At 41.3% G+C, this 20,000-nt stretch overlaps 1 protein-coding gene across 1 annotated transcript in view; it reads right to left on the bottom strand.

Moving 5' to 3' along the window:
• Positions 1 to 7,420: 7,420 nt before the first annotated feature.
• LOC143024867 (C-type mannose receptor 2-like) overlaps positions 7,421 to 20,000 on the bottom strand; it is a 14,300-nt gene continuing 1,720 nt past the window's right edge. Inside the window, exons 2-5 of the mRNA XM_076184202.1 lie at positions 17,033 to 17,212; positions 10,689 to 10,984; positions 9,881 to 9,989; positions 7,421 to 7,818 (exon numbers count right to left, since the gene is read on the bottom strand). Of these exons, the coding sequence (XP_076040317.1) occupies positions 7,604 to 7,818; positions 9,881 to 9,989; positions 10,689 to 10,984; positions 17,033 to 17,212 (800 nt within the window). The 3' untranslated portion in view covers positions 7,421 to 7,603. The remainder of the gene's footprint in view (positions 7,819 to 9,880; positions 9,990 to 10,688; positions 10,985 to 17,032; positions 17,213 to 20,000) is intronic.

Genomic DNA, 20,000 nt, shown 5'->3' on the forward strand with positions numbered 1-20,000 from the left:
GAGCTCATAGCTCGTATGACCGATGTATGGGTAATACTTTGACCTTACACGCACACACACACACACACAACTCCCCGCCCACGAGAGTTGGAGTAACAACCCGCAGCGCTGCGACACTGAAATTGTTTCATCCCTGGGCAGGTTTCGAACCCGGACCGCCGTAGTGGCAGGCGAGAACTCTAGCCTTTGCGCAACGAGACTGTTACGTATATGTGCATGTTTACGTAATTGTAGTATACAGGAAAGAACGCTCGTTGAGTTACGTTTCCTGTTCTCTAATTTTCTAACATACCTAGACTCAAATTCATGTACGGTTCCATCTTAATCAATATATTCTATTTCCAATTATCATATTTAGATTTGAACTAATGTGTTATTTGAGCTTGGGTTATATCACCTAATCTATTCCACATATTTTTACATCTATATGGCAAACTGTATTCCTTCACATACTTTCGACATACGGTCTTTCTTAATTTATTTCCATGACCTCTTAAAGCCCTCCCATCTTTAATCAGAAGATCTCTTCTATCAGTGCAATTAATCCCCTTTAGTGACCTGAACACTGTAATCATGTCACCTCTTTCTCTTCGATCTTTCAAAGTTGGCAGACCCAGTACCTTTAGTCTTTCCTCATATGGTTTATCTGCTAGGCTGGGGACCAGTTTGGTTGCTGCCTTTTGTATTCTCTCAATCTTGCTTACATCCTTCAGTCTGTTTGGGGACCATACTACTGACGCATATTCCAGTCTTGGACGTACTAGGGTTAGATGGGTTTTTTCATCATCTCTTCTTCCATATAATGAAACGCCATTTTATTCTTCTGCAATAGTCCATATCTCTATCCTACAATACTACTGATATGTCTGTCAGGTGACAGTCTTTTATCAAGACTCCCAAGGCTCTCTCCTCTTTTGCTTTTGTAATGGGTTCGCTTCCCAAGGAATAGTTTAAGGATGGCCTTTTGCCACTATTGCCAATTTCCAGTACTGTTTTTTTTGTTATTAAACTTCTTTTCCCATTCTTGGCTCCATGCAAAAATAACATCTAGATCTTTTTGAAATATTCTACCGTCCTCCTCATTTTTCACTCTTCTTGTGATTTTTGCATCATCTCCAAACAAGCTGGCATAGCTTGCTATTCCTTCCATCATGTCATTAACATAAACAAGAAACGTTATTGGTGCAAGCACTAAACCTTGTGGTACGCCTCTCGTTACTGCTCTCCAGCTTGACATCTTGTCCTTTACTACTGTCCTCATGTATGAGCCAATAGTTTGCCTCGCAGTCTTTCAATAAGCTCCAATTTCCACATAAGTCGACCGTGAGGTATTTTATCAAATGTCTTCGCTAGGTCCAGGTACATGCAGTCCACCCACACCCTCTCTTGCAGCACATCGACCACTCTCGAGTAAAAGCATGAAAGGTTTAGCACACATGACCTTCTAGATCTGAAGCCAAACTGACTGTCTGTCAGAATGTTCATCTTTTCAAGATATTTGGTCCATCGATCTAACTTCGTTTGACCGCAACTCTCATCCTGCCTTTACACGGGATATCCGAGATTCCATGTAAGAAAATATCTTCACCCACGTCGCTATTACAAGCGTTATGACCATAAAAAAAACAATGTATTCACCGTTCTACAGGCATATACATGCACTGCTCGGCCCCCACATATGCAGGGCCGGTGCTAGGAATTGCGGGACCCAGTTAAAAAAATTATGGCGGGGCTTCTACTCTACAAAAGTTCGAAATTGATGTTTTATTTTCGTGAGTAAGCCAGTCTTAGTTAAAAACATTTGTAGTGCTGAAAATATAAAATGTAAGTGTAAATATTATAACGAGCGAGAAACCGCTTAATTCTATTCAAGTGTTGTCAATCGCTGCAGCAATGTTTGTTGACGCGCGTCACCCAATGTAGAGACGACCTCGATTACAAGATGAGCTCATTGAACAGGGTGCCAAGTGTGAACCTCTGTTCCTCAACTTTCTACCCAACTCTCTACTTTGCTCTCTACCCTCTGGACTCTACTTCTCTACTTTATTCTTTATTCCCAATTCTCTACTCCCTGCCTGCAACCTTCGCCTAATAAATCAACTAGAGCAACTACATAAATATAATCAAACCTCTAGTCATCTGAAGTTGCCCACCACTAAACATTAAATGTTTGATATAATAAACATTAAAAGACAATATGAATATTTTAATTTTTTAGTACAAGTTAAGGCTTGGGCTCGAATACTTCCGTGCAGGGCTCCATTGAGGTGCGGGGCCCAATTTCGTCAAGTCGGTAAAATAGGTTTAAAACCGGCTTTGCACATATGATCCCTCATGCCCAGTCCCAGCTGGATGTGCAATATTGTAGGAACCATGTAGTGTCCTCCTCACTCTGAACAATATACCTCACTAGAATGGTCTGAGAGTGCTAGAGTCTGCTGCTCATGTCTAGCATAAGAATAGAATGAGTCCGAGAACTAACCCTTGTAGAACTCACAATCTACGTCACTTGGGTCTCAGAGGTATCCCTGGACTGACACTTTCTACTTCCTGTCTGTCAAGAAACAATACAGCCTTTTCCCAAGGCTTCCCCCATTGCCAAGCTCCCTCAGTTTATGGAGAACAAGGCCATGGTAAATTATGTCAAATGCCATGGCGAGATCTAAGTAGATCACATCGATATTTTTCTTCACTAACATTTTCCAGTACAACTTCTTGATGGGACAGTAGCTGTGACAGGCATGAACGGTTTTCTCTGAAGCCATGTTGGCCCTCATATGGAGCATAATTTTTTTCTGAGTATTCATCCAGTCTCTTCCTGACAATATATTAAATCATTATGATAATAATGGAAATCGATATCACGGGCTGGTCATTTTTTGCCACTCTTTTGCTGCCTCTCTTATGGGGGCACTTCATTTACGATTAAAACCGTTTAACACCCACTCCCACTTTATTACCACGTGGATGAGAGGTCATATCTGTTCCTGCCACAGTTCGATGGCGCTTTTGAAGTGGAGATGATACAAGTATGTTTTTTTTATACATTTTGTGCTATTTGCTGTAGTTGGAGGTGGGGGGATAGTTTTCTTCTTTGGACGGCGAGAGTGAGAGCTGGGGTTAGTTCATACTCATTCTTAAAGCGACGGCACACTAGACTAGCATGCTACTCGCTTTTGCTACTTCGTTTGAGTTGAAACGACTTCGGTTACAATATTCGAGACTTCCGGAAGAACATCTCAACAATGGGTCTAACATTCATATAGGTTTAACTCTTTTTAGTTCGTCATTCAGCTTCTCACTATATGATGTAAGAGTGATTTTATATTTGGAAATTTGGAAAACAAAAGATCGTAACTGAAGTCGTTTCTACTCAAACGAAGCAAGTAGCATGCTGACGAGAAACTTACAAGCGATCCCTCAGTCTCCCTGCCGACTTCAGTCAGGGAGAAGTGTCTCGAATTTTGCTAAAGGATTAGGAAATTACCAGCGACTTTTCAGGATTTATGTTGAAGTCAAGAGCTTACCTTGTAGTCACGATGATGGTGATCAAGGATGGAACGGTCAGTATACGTGCGTCGAAGGGGAAGGGAGAATGACTGTCATAAGAACATAAGAACATAACATAAGAATGAAGGAGACTGCAAGAGACCATGAGGCCTACATTAGGTAGTTCCACGTCCATTACCACCTGTCATACCCATCCATTAAGTTGTCTAACCGTTTCTTAAAACAACTGATAGTTTCAGCGTTCACTACATGGTTACTAAGTCTGTTCCATTCGTTGACCACCCTATTAGTAAACCAATTCATGCTTATTTCCTTCTTAAATCTAAATTTGTCCAGTTTAAATCTATTACTGCGAGTCCTGCCCTGTTGTCTTAATATGATTACCTTGTTTGCGTTATCCTTGTAAGCCATTGATCCACTTAAACATCCCTATTAGATCACCCCGCTTTCCAGAGAGTGTAAGTTAAGGTGCCCACTCTTCGTAAGATCAATTTCTGAGCCCATGTATAATTTTGGTCATTCTCATCTGTACTGATTCTAGTAAATTGATGTCCATTCTATAAGACGAAGACCAAAACTGTACTGCAAAGTAAAGGATGGGTCTAACTAACGCTAGATAGAGCTTTAGAGTTTGATAATTACCTCTGCACTTCTATTCGTAATCGTCCTAGCAATGAAACCTAATGCTCTGTTAGCTTCATCCCTGGCGCTGATGCAGTGGTTCCTGGACTCACTAGAACTCACTAGAACTCCCAAGTCTCTCTCGCACTCAGTTTTCTCTAAAAACATGTTATCTAAGCTATATCCATTTTCGAGGTTGTGTAGCTCTACGTTTAACATGCTGCACTTTGAGATGTTGAAGTTCATTTGCCATTTCACCGACCATGTGAACAGTTTGTTAAGATCATCCTGCAGAATCACTTCGTCGTCTCCTGACCTAATTAGGAGCCCTATTTTAGTGTCGTCCGCAAACTTATTAACATAATTATTAATCCTATTGTCCAAGTCGTTTATGTACATAATTAACAATAAGGGACCCAGGGCCGAGCCCTGGGGGATCCCACTAGAAATACTCCCCACCTGGATTTTACACAATTTATGGTGATCCGCTGTTTTCTGTCACTGATCCAAGATGTTGCGACGTAATACGGAGTTCGAGTCCAGAAAATATATAAAACTATAATAAATTAATATGGCGGTATAAAAGCTTATGCTGCAATTACCACAATTATGTTTAATCATTATATTTACAGCAAATATTTGGATTGATTATATGTTGGTGAAGAACAGGTTATTTAGTGGAAGTTGAAGAGGAAACTAACCCAATCGCGGCACATAATACTGATATGCAATTCAACGCCGTGCCCAGTGTGTCTGTCATCAACGTCCACAGTATGAGTATGTAGGACCGAATTAACCATGAAACACTTGAGTAGCTGGCCTCAGGTCTCCAGGCTCTAAAGCCTCATTTACAAGGGGCAAGCTGAGAGGCAAGTCAGATGTGCAAGTTACTTGCCGTGTGTAAACATATGCTTGACAAAGAAAATTGGTTAGGTTGGCCAACTGTTTGTTAAGGAGATGTTTAAACACACCAAGTAACTTGTAGCAAGTAACTTGCTCACTTAACGTGCCTCTCAGCTTGCTCCTTGTAAATGAGGCTTAGGGGGTTCCCAGATTCTAAGGCTAGAACTATTTAGCTACATATGCCATCAAATGGTCATTCAGTTAGGAAAATATTAATTATTTCGTTCTTCATGTGTCTGGTAGGATCATACATTTTAGTGACCTAGTGGAGGCGTATTACAACTGGTGACAACACACTAGGCATTTCTCGCTAGCATGCTACTAATTTTTGGTACTTGCTTTGCTAGCAAACTCTTGCGTATTATCTCCCATACAGGGAATGTGTTGCTGATGACTATTCGGCTAGAGGCTAACGAAAACAATAACAAAGCTTCCCGCCAAGTATTCTCCTGTTCCGTTTACAAACTGTGGGAGGTATTGCAGATATATGGGATAGGAGGGAAGCTGTTAAGAGCAGTCAAGAGTTTTTACGAGAGTAGTAGAGCTTGTGTTAGGATTAGAAATGGAGAGAGTGAGTGGTTTGAGGTAAAGGTGCTTCGTCAGGGATGTGTCATGTCGCCCTGGCTGTTCAATTTATACATGGATGGCGTGGTGCGAGAGGTGAATGCAAGGGTAGTGGGTCAGGGATTGGAGATGGTTAAAGAAAATGGAGGAAAGTGGGAGATAAGCCAGTTGTTGTCTACTGATGACACTGCGCTTGTAGCAGGATCAGAGGAGGGATTGAGGAAGTTAGTGACAGAGTTTGGGAAAATGTGCGAAAGAAGAAAGTTAAAGATAAATGTGGGTAAAAGTAAGGTGATGAGATGTACAAGGGGTGAAATTGACAGCAGATTGGAAGTGAGTATTAAGGAAGTCTGGGGAAAGTGGATAGTTTTAGATACTTGGGTGCGAATGTGGTGGGAAAGGGAAGTTGGGGTGGAGGTAGAATGTAAATTGAGAGAAGCGAGTAAATGTCTTGGAGGATTAAAAAGTGTAATGCGAAATAGACATTCGAGAATGGATGCTAAGAGGAGGTTATATGAAGGAGTGATTGTGCCGACAACACTGTATGGGGCAGAAACATGGAACATAAGAGAGGAAAAGGAAGGAGATTGAATGTGTTTGAGATGAAATGCTTGAGAAGTATGATAGGGGTTACTAGGCTAAATAGAGTGAGGGATGAGGAGGTGAGGAAGAGAACAGGAGTGGAAAGGGAGCTGGGAGATAGGGTTGATGAAAGAGTATTGGGATGGTTTGGACACATGGAAAGAATGAGTGAAGAAAGATTAGTAAAAGAGGTGTGGAAGGCAGAGGTGGAAGTAGTGAACATGAGGGGGCGACCTAGGATGAGATGGATGGATGGGTTAAAAGGGGGATTGGGAAAGAGGGGAATGTCTGCTGAGGAAGGACGGGAGAGGACAGCACCGAAGGGATTTCTCCCCGTCTTCGTCTTTTCTACATGAGGGGACGGAGAGGGGGGGATCGCCGAATTAACGAAGCAGCCTTGCTGTGGTTGTGCTGTGTCTTACGACACTCCTTCCGGCCCAGGGCAGTGGATAAGATGCAGGGATGACCCGACATCCAGGAGGCCCCAAGATAAGAGTGTAGAGGGGAGTGGAGTATGTAAGGGATGGAATGGGTGGAAGTGGTTTCTATGCCTTTGTTTTTGGTTACCTCCCGTGTAAGGGGGAAGAAAGCCTTTGGTATAATTATGTATGAATGTATGTTTACAAACGAGTCTGTTACTGCAGTGGTCAAATGAAAAAAATAACACCTTTTTCATATTCTTTTTAATGTTTTAATAAGTGTTTAGTGGTAATCAACAATAAAGAATAAAATATAACATGTAAACAATAATATGAATACTCAATTCTATTTATATATAAACCCCAGTAATGGTGACCCATTTGAGCACTCAAGTGAGTAGCAAAAATTGCCGGTGGTTCTTCCCAGCAAGTTATCCACTTTTCCCAGCAGCAAGGGTCAGTAGCATGCTACTCACTATGGGATGGGAAAAATGAGTAGCAAAAGCAAATAATATGCTAGCGAGAAATGCCTCGTGGCCGGCACCTTTAGCCTGTTTAGTTTAGGGGATCCCTGACTGATGTATGCTTCAGTCTTAAACTTGATAAGGACCTGTGGACATGCATAGGAGATACACGTTTCATCCTGACCTGTATTCGGATATAGGTCTTGATGCTGACACAGGCGTGATCATCCGGTCCCCAGAAGTCACTTTTATAAAAGATGTTCCTATCTGGGCTCCCAACCCTTTACGTCACCTTTGCATTGAAGGTTGGTACGATGTAGGTGGTGCGTTTCCTCTGTCCCCAGTAAAACAAAAATATCTCAATTCCATGTCATATTTTCAATATATCTTTCACCTGAAATCAACATTCCGTTGTATCTGGTAGTTTAAGTATCAAACATTACTGCAGTTAACACCATTTGCAAGGTCGCCTTAAAAATAAATTATGGTACTGTGTACAAAATCCTGGGGGATTTTATTCAGCTGGAGGCAACACCAGGCTTAAAACCCTTTATACTGACAGATAAAACCAGCTACTTCTGTCCAGTCTGCATCCACAGCGTAAAAATTATGCCGGCTCGAAAGCTGGGCACATTTGTACGGTGCTGTAGGCCGTCTGGGTTGCCAAAGGTCCGGGCGGACCTGTTCTCCCGTGAGCCATTCGTAGGTCCCGGACAAATCTCTAACTCCAATCCAGTACGAGATGTCAGATTGCTCTGCAGATGGCCAGGGAGAGAAGAAACGAAGGGTGATGAAAGTTGATACAGTAAATGTATGACATATATTTCAACGACAGGGAAGAATGGTAAATTAAATTAGTTGAATCCTTGGAGTTTTGATGGGTGTAAATATATTCTTAGTTGTGATTCAGTGGCACGATCGCATTTGCGAATGTATCACCTGTTGCTGATGTAAACGCAAACCATTATTTACAACAAACATTCCTGCAGATCACATGGTGTCGCATAGAACACAAATATCGGTAAATAAGAATATAATTTGTTACACCATATTTCATATATTCATCCCATAACTTATCGCATATTTCTATTGCAATGATTTTATCACTAATATTTTTGGAAGACAGTGAGATGATTTCAAGTCATGTATCTTAGTCATTTCCACGAGGCAAAAATAATAATAATAATAATAGTAATGATGATGATGATGATGATAACAACAACAACAACAATAATAATAATATATAAATAAATAAATAGATAAATAATAGATCAAATGAATTGCTGCGTGTGGAATGCCACCGCAACAGATAATTGCATCGTCTGATGAATCCACCCAAAATCCAGGGGGTTGTTCTCTGATTGCGTTAATAAATTTAAACTGATAATTCAGTTAACTTCAACCCCTAGTACTTGTGAATGAATCAACGGGAGTGGATCAGCTCAACTCATTCTGACTAGATAGCATAGGTTACTACAATCTACTACTGCAATTAAAAGCATATCTAGATTTATCATCTAAATTCTAGAAAAAAACACAAATTCCAGATATACGTGATTTTTTTCCTATAGGTAGGCAAAAACTATAAAACATTACAGAAATGCACATACAAGATTATGGAGAATTACGTATTGTTAAGATTGTTGTGCCAAATGTTCTTGACCAGTCTTAACATTTTCCGATATGGTTCAGTTTAGGGATAAATTCAGTACTGCAAATATACAATATACACAAAACTGTCCTGATGGTAGAACTGATGCATTGTAATGATATGATTTGTATTTAGGTGTAGTGTCATTTGGCTGAATTTCCATGTGAACCGTGGAAATATGTTTATATTAATGATATATATATATATATATATATATATATATATATATATATATATATATATATATATATATATATATATATATATATATATATATATATATAGTCATGAGGTGAGGGGCAGAGACTAACATTTCCTTCCGTCGCTAACTGAAGAAAGAAAATAAAAATAAATCCTATATCATAATGGTTGGTTATAGATGTATTAAAGTTTATTAAAGACAAAGAAACTTCCCTCAATATCTTCATATTAAAATCCAATCGATCTTCTGTAGTCACCACAATGCAACATCCAACACTTGTTCATGGAGAAAATGTCACGCCAAAGGGATGGAGTAGAAGGTAGTGGAGAAATTTAAAAAAGAACAACAGAAAAGATGGATATGGTTTAAGAATGGGAGGAGAAGAGTTGGAGATAGAAGAGAAACCAGTGGGCCACCTTGGTTTATACTCATGGGAGAAGAGCAGTGACCTTCTACAACACCATCTGCAGAAAGAAGGGAAAAGAATATGACAAATGAAGGAGTATAGTGAGGAATTACTGTGAGATGCTTGTACCAAGTTGAAAGTCTATAAAATGGGACAACAGGATAGCTGTGACTACTCCATCCCCATCCCCAAATCTCCCCAACCTGAAGGTGATAATCCACATTCAGAGCGAAAATCTGAATCATCAGTAGAACGTCCGGATATTGTCAACACTAGCGAATCCAATCTTTTAAAACTATTACTATAAAGTTGATCCTTGTTGAACTAAATTAGGTTAGGTTAATTGGTTTTATTTGCATGAGGTTATAAAGTATTTAATACAAGAATAAAAATTATTATACCTTAAATATGTTGGGTTCACTAATCTGACTAGATCCGGATGCCCTTATCGGAAACCACACTGACGACCAGAGGAAAATTCGAGAACATAAACATATTCCACCACCTATCATGTTTGAATACCTACCTGACGAAAGAAGACCCCGTAAGTTCGCTTACCTAAAGCCATGATCCTCCGGGCGACGTTGCCGTGGTCCTGAGGGGAAGTGAAGGTGACGAGGTCGGCATACTGGTCCCGACACAGACTCCTTGCCTTGTCCCACGTCACCTGCGGGATCAACTCCGTCAGAAATTACCTCACCTGAACGGAGGGTGTCTCACCGACCCCCTGGATGAAAATCATCCGGCGAGCACAGGTGAAAGATTGTCCTTACCCCTTTCACTCCAAGCACATGAGTTCCTTTCACTCTTCCAATACGGTCTTCCCGTAGGTAGGATGTGGGAGGAAATATAGCCCAGTGTGACAACCCCTTGAGGGGGCAGAATGGGATCTCGATCGATCGAGCCTCCTGTTTGTCCCAAGATCGTCCCTCAGCTAAATAAATCGTCTAGAACCAAAATTCTCAACCTATTCTCACATGTAATCCGTATTTATGAAATGCTCTTCACTCACCTCCTGGAGATGACTTCAACACTAAATTTAATAGTTTTGCATCCCGTTAACTGCTAGTGGCTTTCGCTTGGCGGCCCCAACTGTGAACCCTCATTGCCTACTAGGGTTCCACGGTCCACAGGCTGAGAACCACTGGTCTAGAATTAACCAGGACAGAATTTGCAAATGGGGTCCCCGGTGGAGTTAACTTGCAGCCCCAAAACCTAAACGGATCGACTAGAGCGAAGCAATTCACGATTTATTTCTATTGCCAGGTGTTTTCGTTCAACAGTGAATTCACCCTCCACCCGATACGAGAGTGTGAAGGAGCAAGAGACTTTTGCTTAAGCATGAGCCGTCCTCTACAAGACCCACCTGATTCCCGTAGAAGGCCAGACAAAGCCCCGCCACGTCGACGAAGGGACTTGGACACTCGCTGTCAGGAGAAGTTTCACAAAGACAGTGGTACCCAATGGTTTCGGGGACGTTGAGGAACTTGTAGTTCAAGTCTTTTTGCATGTAGGTTCGGTTGTAGGTCCGGTAGTATTGCGAGGGTTTGGTGCTGAGCCACTGGGGTGGTCCTAGGGGCAAGGGTGCCCCCGTTGTCCAGATCCACTGGTCCCTGGCGTAGATGCCGCTGTTCACTCTCAGCCCACCCGCCCAGATGAGATCTGTAAAGGGACAAGATCCTTGGGGGTCAAGTGAACGTGCAGTAGTGAATTCAAGGGGAAAGTTGCAGTCAATCGTCATTGACCCCTTTAGTAGGTGACATCTCTCCCTTGAGATGAATTGTCTGGTGATAACCAGAATAGAATCCGTAGAGGTTCACTATGTCGAAGGCGTGACCTCATCTCTGCTCTTAGGATTCACATATACCCACATACGTACATACATACACACACACACACACACACACACACACACACACACACACACACACATATATATATATATATATATATATGCATAAATGCATACACATACACACACATACATACACACACAAACACATACATACACACACACACAAACACACACACACACACACACACACACACACACACACACACACACACACACACACATATATATATATATATATATATATATATATATATCTATATATATATATATCATTAAAGAAAATAGCAATTGATGCATTGATGATCTTCTTGTGTAGATTTTCAAGAAGTCTAACTATAGACTTGGTTTCAGGAGATAAGTTTGCTATCGCTGGTCCAAAGGACATGATTCAAACTCAGATGGAAGAAGAGTAGCGTTTTAGAGGAACTTGGACGTTTCGTACACTGTGTACATTTTCTAAAGCAATGCCAAAGGTCAGAATACATAGACTTATATACTAAAAGAGAGGAGCATAGTAAGCATAAAGAGAACCAATAGGAAATTGTGGTGTGAGGGAACCTATGGGAGGGCAGAACGCCGTATGTGGGTCTGCCAATCAGGTACTTCGAACGATTCGTCGGGTAGGAGGGGTCATAAGTCGCGTACTAACTTGGCTTCGGGCAGAACACATCTCTCCTAGCGGACGGTATGGCCATGAATTCCTGTGACTGAAGATTCATGGTATGCATCTTGTCTCGTATGAGGAGGGCCTCGAGGATCTGCAGCCTTCTTGTATCTTGGGCCTGTCCTATGATCTTAGAGTTTTCAGCCATGGCCTGTCTGGTAAGAGTAGTGTTGTGGTGAGATTCTTTGAGTGTCTTAGGTGTGCCATTTTGTAAGTGTAAGCTAATTCTTCTTGAGAGTTTAGTAGTGCAGTATCCTATGTATGAAGAATGAAGGGACTCACAGTTCCCTTGTCTACAAGAGAATTCATACACTAGATGACTGCGTTGTATCTCAGAAGGAACGGGGGAAGGGTTATTCTTTAGGAGGAGATTCGATGTTTTCTTGTTTTTGTAGTATATGACGAAATCCTCCCGGTCGACAGGATTGTCAGGTTTGACATGACGTTTGATGATTTGCCTGAAGATTTTCTATTCACTTTTGTACTCTGTGGTCATGTGGGATTTGTAGAATTGTTTGATGGTTTCGCCTGAATTGGGGAGGACTGGAGCTTGGTCGTACCATTTGTTGATTTGCCTTTTGGTGATCTTGGAAACATCCTGGTTGGAATAGCCATTATTTACTAGGACTTGTGTGGCTCTTTCAATTTCTAGATTAGCATTTTTCCAGCTGCTGTAGTGCGTGAGAGCCCTTTTGATGTAAGCGCTGATGGCGGAGTCTTTGAAGCGTTGGGGGCACTCGCTTTTTCCATTTAGACACAGGCCCGGGTTGGTGGGTTTGGTGTATACAGAAGTGTTGAAATGTGTCTGGTTCTGTGCTACGAGAACATCAAGGAAAGGAAGTTTACCGTCGGCACTGGACTCGATTGTAAAATTTATCCCAGAAACTGCTTGCAGTTTTTCTCTGAGGGGTTGCTCTTTGCATTTATCTATATCCTTTTCATGGTTCCTTTCTTCCTCTCTTCTCACTTTAACATACTCGTTTCTATAGTTTATATAAACTTGCACTTTTCCAGATTTTTTATCTTTTCTCCATCTTTTCCAAGCTCTGTCACTTCTATCTTTTGTCTCACTGCATCTTTTGTTGAACCAGCATTTAATGTACACTCTCTCTAGCTTCTGTCTTGGTACGTGCCTATTCACCCCTTCATTGTAATAATCCATCAAGATATTCCATTTCTCTTCCACTTTTGTCTCTTCCATGTAAAAATTTTCCCAGTTTGCATTCTGGAAGAATTTCTTTAGTTTTGCAAAGTCCGTTTTGTTGTACATCAATTTTCCTTTCCTATGCTTTTCATTTCTCTCCATGTATATTTCTTCCTTTAGTTCAGTCTCAATGAGTATATGGTCACTCTTTCCAATTGGTGTCTTGTGTTGGATTCTATCTACAATTTCAGGTTCTGTTGTAAATATTAAATCTAGTTTCGACGGCTCTTCGTTATTTCTGTATCTGGTGTTTTCACTGACCCACTGAGTCATTGTATATTCCATGGCCATGTCCAGTAGTACATTACGTCTTCTCCTCCTCTCATTGTTATGTTCTCCCAACAAATTTCTTTGCAGTCCCCCATAATTACCAGATTACCCCCGCCCATTAGTATCCCATTTAATGATTGCCTTGTATCTTCTAGCACAGTGGTTCCCAAACTAGGGGGCGCGCTCCTAGGGAGGCGTGAGGAGGATGCAAGGGGGGCATGAAGTCATCTACTCAAAAATATTTGTTTGATTAGAATAATAAAATCATTCAAAGAACAAACACCTGCCATTACATACATGCAAAGTATAATTATAGCAGTCACTCCAACTCGTTTTCTATTAAGCTAGTTCTTACACGTTTTGGACACGTCACCGATACCAACCACATTGACGCCACTGAGGGACTCGTCACAAACTCCCAATACTTCAATCCTAGAATTTCTAATCTTGTAAGGAAGAAGCAGTAGCATCCATCTCACTAAATTAGTTAATAAATTTTGCCTTAATCTCATGAGTCTTTCCAAATATTATATGCCATGTTTTCAAATTATCTATTCTTAAAATTGCAAATCAATTTTGCCAATTTGCTAATGTTCAAACTTTTTTTTCGCTCCCTTTGAACCAAATGTTTCGTTTTTAGTTACTTAGTAAAATGTCTCTGGAATGTACCATCATTTGTTTGAGTGGCTTTCATTATTAAATTCTAATACAAACAGAAATCTGTTTTCCTGAACAATGCTTAGAAATAAATGCAAGAATCATTTCACATGAACAAAAGAGGGAGCGGGGGCGTGCGGATCTACTGGACGCAAAACGGGTAATGGCGTCAAGTAAGATAGTTTGGGAGCCACTGCTCTCGAGGGATAATAAAAATATCTCAGAGAGAATGATATAAGCGCATTCTAAGTGCTAATGTACTGCTCATACAATATGTTGTTGTTAGTGTTTTATTAAGGAGTAATCCCCTCGCTTTCCGGCTCGGTTTCATGGAGCTGAATAGAATAGCTTGCCGGCACTCAATAAAAAAGATAAAAGGACCCTACGGTATGGAAGGATGGGAGTGATTATGTACCTAATGACTCCTTTTTACCTAAATGGTCTTGTTCTGGCTGTCGTCAGGTGATTTTATTCATTTGAGAGTGGCCTTTAACCACCTGTGATTCTAAGATGCTACAAGTTCTTCATTTGTGTGGAGGAATAGTATACATATAGATAGATAGACAGACAGATAGATAAGCTGATAAATAGATGGATATATACTTATACATACTGTATGTATGAATAAAAGTTTCAGTTGTCCATTCAAGTGAAGAACAGATGACTCAGCTGCGTACCACTACAGAAACCAGAAATAAGGACATAATGAGATAGAGTACTAAGCTTAATCAGCTTATTATTATCATCTTTTGACTTTTTATGCTCCTTCTGACGTACTTAAAAATTTTCTTCAGGCGAACGTCAAACGTCATCAGTTCACTTCAAGGAAACTTCTGATCCGGTAATGGCCAAGGTCATAAACACCAAAGGTCGTGTCTATTTTCTTGTTCTTGTTGTTGCTACTGCCGTCAAACGATTTTATTCAAATGAGGTAACACGTCCCTGTCGACCAGCGTTTCCCAACATGTGGAGCTGGTACCCCTTGTGGGTGCTGAAACCAATGATAAGGTGTGCTCGGAAGCGCTGCATTTATAAACTTTCCTTTACCCTTTTAGTAATAAGATATTAGTTATTAGTGGGTGTTGAACTCTTTAGACCTGACTGTAGGGGATGCTAGGGTCGAAAAATGTTAGGAAAGTTTGCCGTAGATGATAGAAAATTTTCAAATATTTTTTCTGGCTATCACCGGGCGACTTTATTCAGCTGAGGGAAACCCTCTACCCTTAGAGGGCCAAAATTATTAAAGACTGAGGAGGGTATTGAAGGATATTCAGAAGCGAGATCCTTGTCAGTTGAAGGACGAGGAGACTTTGATAGTGGAAACCCAGATATTTTGGAAAGACCAAGAAGTCCTATGTAAGCGTTTGGTAATTTTGGGCGTTTTTTTCTTCTTTAACACTATAACCCTCTTTGACCTCGATGACGACTTTGACAGGCTACACACCGAAGGACTTCACTCGATCCTGCTAAGGAGAAGGTCATAATAATAATCATTACGAAGAGATGCTCCAAGCGCGACTTGGCACGCTTCAAGTTCCTGCTTCAGGTCATCCACTCTGACGCCCTTATAATGATCATCCTGACGCAGAGGATTCTTCCGGAATGGGGTCTTCGGCAAACTTTTATCTTCACCCGAAGAAGGCTGACTTCTAAGCTTCGAAGATGATGAAACCGGAACTGCCAAAGAAATCTTCAGCTCTTCAATGACGCCCTTGAGATGTGCCGTCAGCAACATCTCTTCCTGAAGTTTCTCTCGGAGGATTTCGTTCTCCATCCGAAGGCTGTCACAGGAACTACAGCCTGAGTCGTCCTCTTGTGCGGGATATTCCTCGAAGTCCTGGAGTGTGTCGCTCCAGTCTTCGTCTTCCTCGTTCCCGCATACTTCCGTGTCTTCTGGCAGAGGAACCTCTCGCAGGTTGTCTGGACTTTCTGTTGTCTCGTTTGATCTGTCGTCCAGTTCGAAGAATCGCTCCAAGAAGACAACGATGAACTCGAAGACACCGAAGAATAAAACGTACTGCAATCCAAATTCCGAAAACATCTTTCTCGATACGACGACGTCATGTCGTCCGTGAGTGAAGACGAGGAAACTTCGAGGCGACACGAAGAATCCCAGATGATGTCATGATTTCAAGTAGGTGGCAAGGGCATAACCTCACTAGGGATTAAGTTAAACTTAATCTCATTAAGGGTTTGAGGCAGACAGAATGAAAAAGACTTGCCCCCGAAAACAGTCAAGGAATGATCGTGGTTGGGTCATCATCAGGAAACGAAGGTTTTACATTTTTATTCTAGCTACTATTGCCGCTTTTAGTTCTGCTCAATTTCTAGTGCAGTTTTGTTTTCTCTCTCTAGAATCTAGCATTTTCGTATGTTCGTTCTCTTTTCAAGCGTTCGTTTTTGGGGGCACATAAGTCATCACAAACTTTCTGCTTTTCATGTTCTTGTCTTCAACTTTTATCATGATCAGTTCTACATTACCTCTGCCCTTCGCAATTTTTGTCACATTCAAGTTTTTCTTGGCCAAGAACATGATTCATCCTCCCTGTTTCTTGTCTCTGTTTTTAATCCAGTAATTGTATGGTCCATGTCCAACATCGATGGATGGTATTTCACCCCTTAGTTTAATCTCCACAATTCCCATTATGTCTGGTTGTTCTTCTAGCAGGTAATCATTAAGTTCATTCAGACCTAAAATTATCCGTCGATATCGGTATAGGCCACTTTCAATTTTCTTCTTTCTCTATTTTTTCTGTCTTTGGTTCGCCCGTTCAGATGTACCATTTCTCGTGTGTGTGTGTGTGTGTGTGTGTGTGTGTGTGTGTGTGTGTGTGTGTGTGTGTGTGTGTGTGTGTGTGTGTGTGTGTGTGAGAGAGAGAGAGAGAGAGAGAGAGAGATTCACAATGGTCTTGGATCACGTGTTGTGTGTGTGTGTGTATGTGTGTATGTGTATGTATGTATTAAATAGGGACCTTTCCTTGCACGACCATAGTAGACGAGTATACACATGCCTATACAAAAAAAAATATATATATTTTTTAATTACTTTTAACCCCTTACCTGGAGCGTTATTGGAAAGGAGGAGGTCGACGACAGCCTGGTGTTCTTCTGGGGTTTCCAGAGCTACTATATCAGCACCTCCGTCCCTGCAGTACTGCCTGCAGTCGCTCCAGGAGTGTGAGTCGGTACTCCAGAAGTAACAACGTCCAAGCACGTCATATTGGTCTGCACTGCAGGAATCTGTAAGCAGACGAACACTGTAATCAAATTACGAACGCGAGATATTATTTGTGAGCTAAATCAAACTGTCTGACGTTGGCTATACAGATCTTAAAATAAACTAAAATTTTGAGGGTTTAGAGGAGACTAAGATCATATTTCCGAGCTTTTGACTAGTTCCGATCGTATGATATAAACGGAAACTCACGCATTTGAGTTGACTTTACCTTTCACCGTGGTAATGGACGTCACTCAACAATTTACACTGTTTTTCTCCGGTACTCAATAATACCTTGACCCGAAGTGAAGATAAAAAAAAAAAAAAAAAAAAAAAAAAAAAAAAAAAAAAAAAAAAAAAAAAAAAAAAAAAAAAAAAAAAAAAATAATGCTGGTTAACAGTAGATGTTTTTCTTCAGCTTCCGATGTACAGGTATCAATATTCCGACGTTAAAATAGTGATGAAGTGTGTGTGTGTATGTGTGTGTGTGTGTGTGTGTGTGTGTGTGAACATATATGTATGTCTGTATGTTTATATATGTGTGTGTGTGTATGAACATAAGTGTGTGTTTTTGTCTTTGAAGGTGTGAGTGCTCGCGTGCGTGTGTGCATGTGTGTATCCGCGTGTGATTCATCAGGGTCTTGGATCACGTGTTGGACTCGTGATCGACAGTTATAACCCTCACGGAAGAGAGCTCAGAGCTCGTACATGACCGATCTATGGGTAATGCTGTGACCTTACACTTACACACAAACCCCACTCCGCCCACGGGAGTTGGAGTAGCGACTCGCAGCGCAGCGATACTGAAATTATTTCAGCCCTGGGAGGGATTCAAACCAGGATCGCCGTAGTGGCGGCCGCGAACGCTACCACTGCGCCATCGAGTCGTGTGTAAATAATAAATAATAATAATAATAATAATAATAATAGATTTATTGAGATAGCAGTGATACACTGACAATAATACAATAGAGTACTTTTATGAGTAATACAGTGTGTGTGTGTGTGTGTGTGTGTGTGTGTGTGTGTGTGTGTGTGTGTGTGTGTGTGTGTGTGTGTGTGTGTGTGTGTGTGTGTGTGTGTGTGTGCATCATATGTAAGTTTGTGCGTGTGTGAGCTCACACGTGTTTCTGTGGGATTCTATGTTATCTACTTTATTCCATGGACACATCTAACCGACCCATTATTTATTCAGTTATGCATGACTCACATGATACGAGAAAAGAGGACTTTCCTATGGCGGCTTTTGGACATTTTCATTATTCTATCAATGCATTATATATATATATATATATATATATATATATATATATATATATATGTATATATACATATATATATATATATATATATATATATATATATATATATATATATATATATATATATATATATATATGGTGGAAACGTAGAAAACACCAGACTCATAACTAGGTAATTTATTCCCGACGTTTCGAGTACTGTCCGGTACTCGTCCTCAGGGGATACAATGGGATAGCCTACAGAGATCAAATGGTCTTAATATACTAGTAGCTGCGCCCGCCGGGGAGGGGGGGGGACGCGGTAACCTGCCAGAGGCGGGGGAAGGGGGGGAGAGAAGGTAGGCGCTGTGACCTATGTCAAGCGAGAATGTGTGGTGGCGGAGGGATGGGGGGGGGGGAGAGAGAAAGTGGGGGAAAGCCATTTACCCTCCGTCGTTGTCCGTGATACTTCTCCACCCGTTCCTTGCGCCTGCGTATGTCACAGATAACGACGGCGGGTAAATGGCTTTCCCCACCTTCTCTCCCCCCCATCCATCTGCAACCACACACTCTCGCTTGACAAAGGTCACAGCGCCTATCTTCTCTCCCCCCTCCCCTCCCCCCTCAGGCAGGTTACCGCGTCTCCCCCCCCCCTGGCGGGTGCAGCTACTAGTATATTAAGACCATGTGATCTCTGTATCCCATTGAGAGAATCAACTCAGCGCTCCTAGAGGTCGGACGTCTCTCCACTCCAACTCTCTCGACAAACGCCCAGGAACCTTCGCCGGCCGGTGGTGGCGAGGAGATATATCTCCTTTGCTGCTGCCGGTCTGGCACAGGCCGACCTCTTCGTTGACGTCGGCAGGCGGGTTTACACCAAGACAAATACACACATTCCCCAAGTCACGTAATTCTCTGTTTTCAGAATAGTGCTTGGAAGAAAAGAGGCACACGCACACTTGCTCGCTGGCAAGTAGATGATGATGTCAACGGAAATATCGAGACCAGGGTTCCGCGGTTCGAGAGCTGTCAGTCACTCACACACCAGTGTGTGGAGCGAAGCTCCATCTTCTGATTAAAGGGGTAGCTAAGGCATACAAATGACATATAAAAATGCCAACAGTTTGTATAGTGCAGAAGTGCAATGCCGTTAGACTGAAAGGGGATAAAAATATACATTTCTTTTCACTACCCAAAGATAAAGAACCTAGAAAGAAATGGAATGAGTTATGTGGCACATACAATACTCGGTCAACTGAATATGTATGCAACCGTCATTTTGAAAGTAACTATCTACTAGCAACATTTCCTGAACTTTTCGTTCAATTGCAAATAAAAAGACTAAAGAATCCGGTTAAAACATAACTGAGCTTGGTGGAGATAAAGGTCTACATATAAAATCCACGCTTGAGGAGATATGGAAACCCACGCAAATCCAAAATGTAGTATAATAAAAACCATATGATGATTTTATGTGTCATTACTACTGGGTTTATATTCAGCTAGTTGGTGTGTATCAACAGTATAATATCTTCCTCATCTACCTGATCAACATATAAATTAACATGTC

Source organism: Oratosquilla oratoria, chromosome 4 (assembly GCF_046742065.1).
Source record: "Oratosquilla oratoria isolate Oo_2021 chromosome 4, ASM4674206v1, whole genome shotgun sequence".
Taxonomy (NCBI): domain Eukaryota; kingdom Metazoa; phylum Arthropoda; class Malacostraca; order Stomatopoda; family Squillidae; genus Oratosquilla; species Oratosquilla oratoria.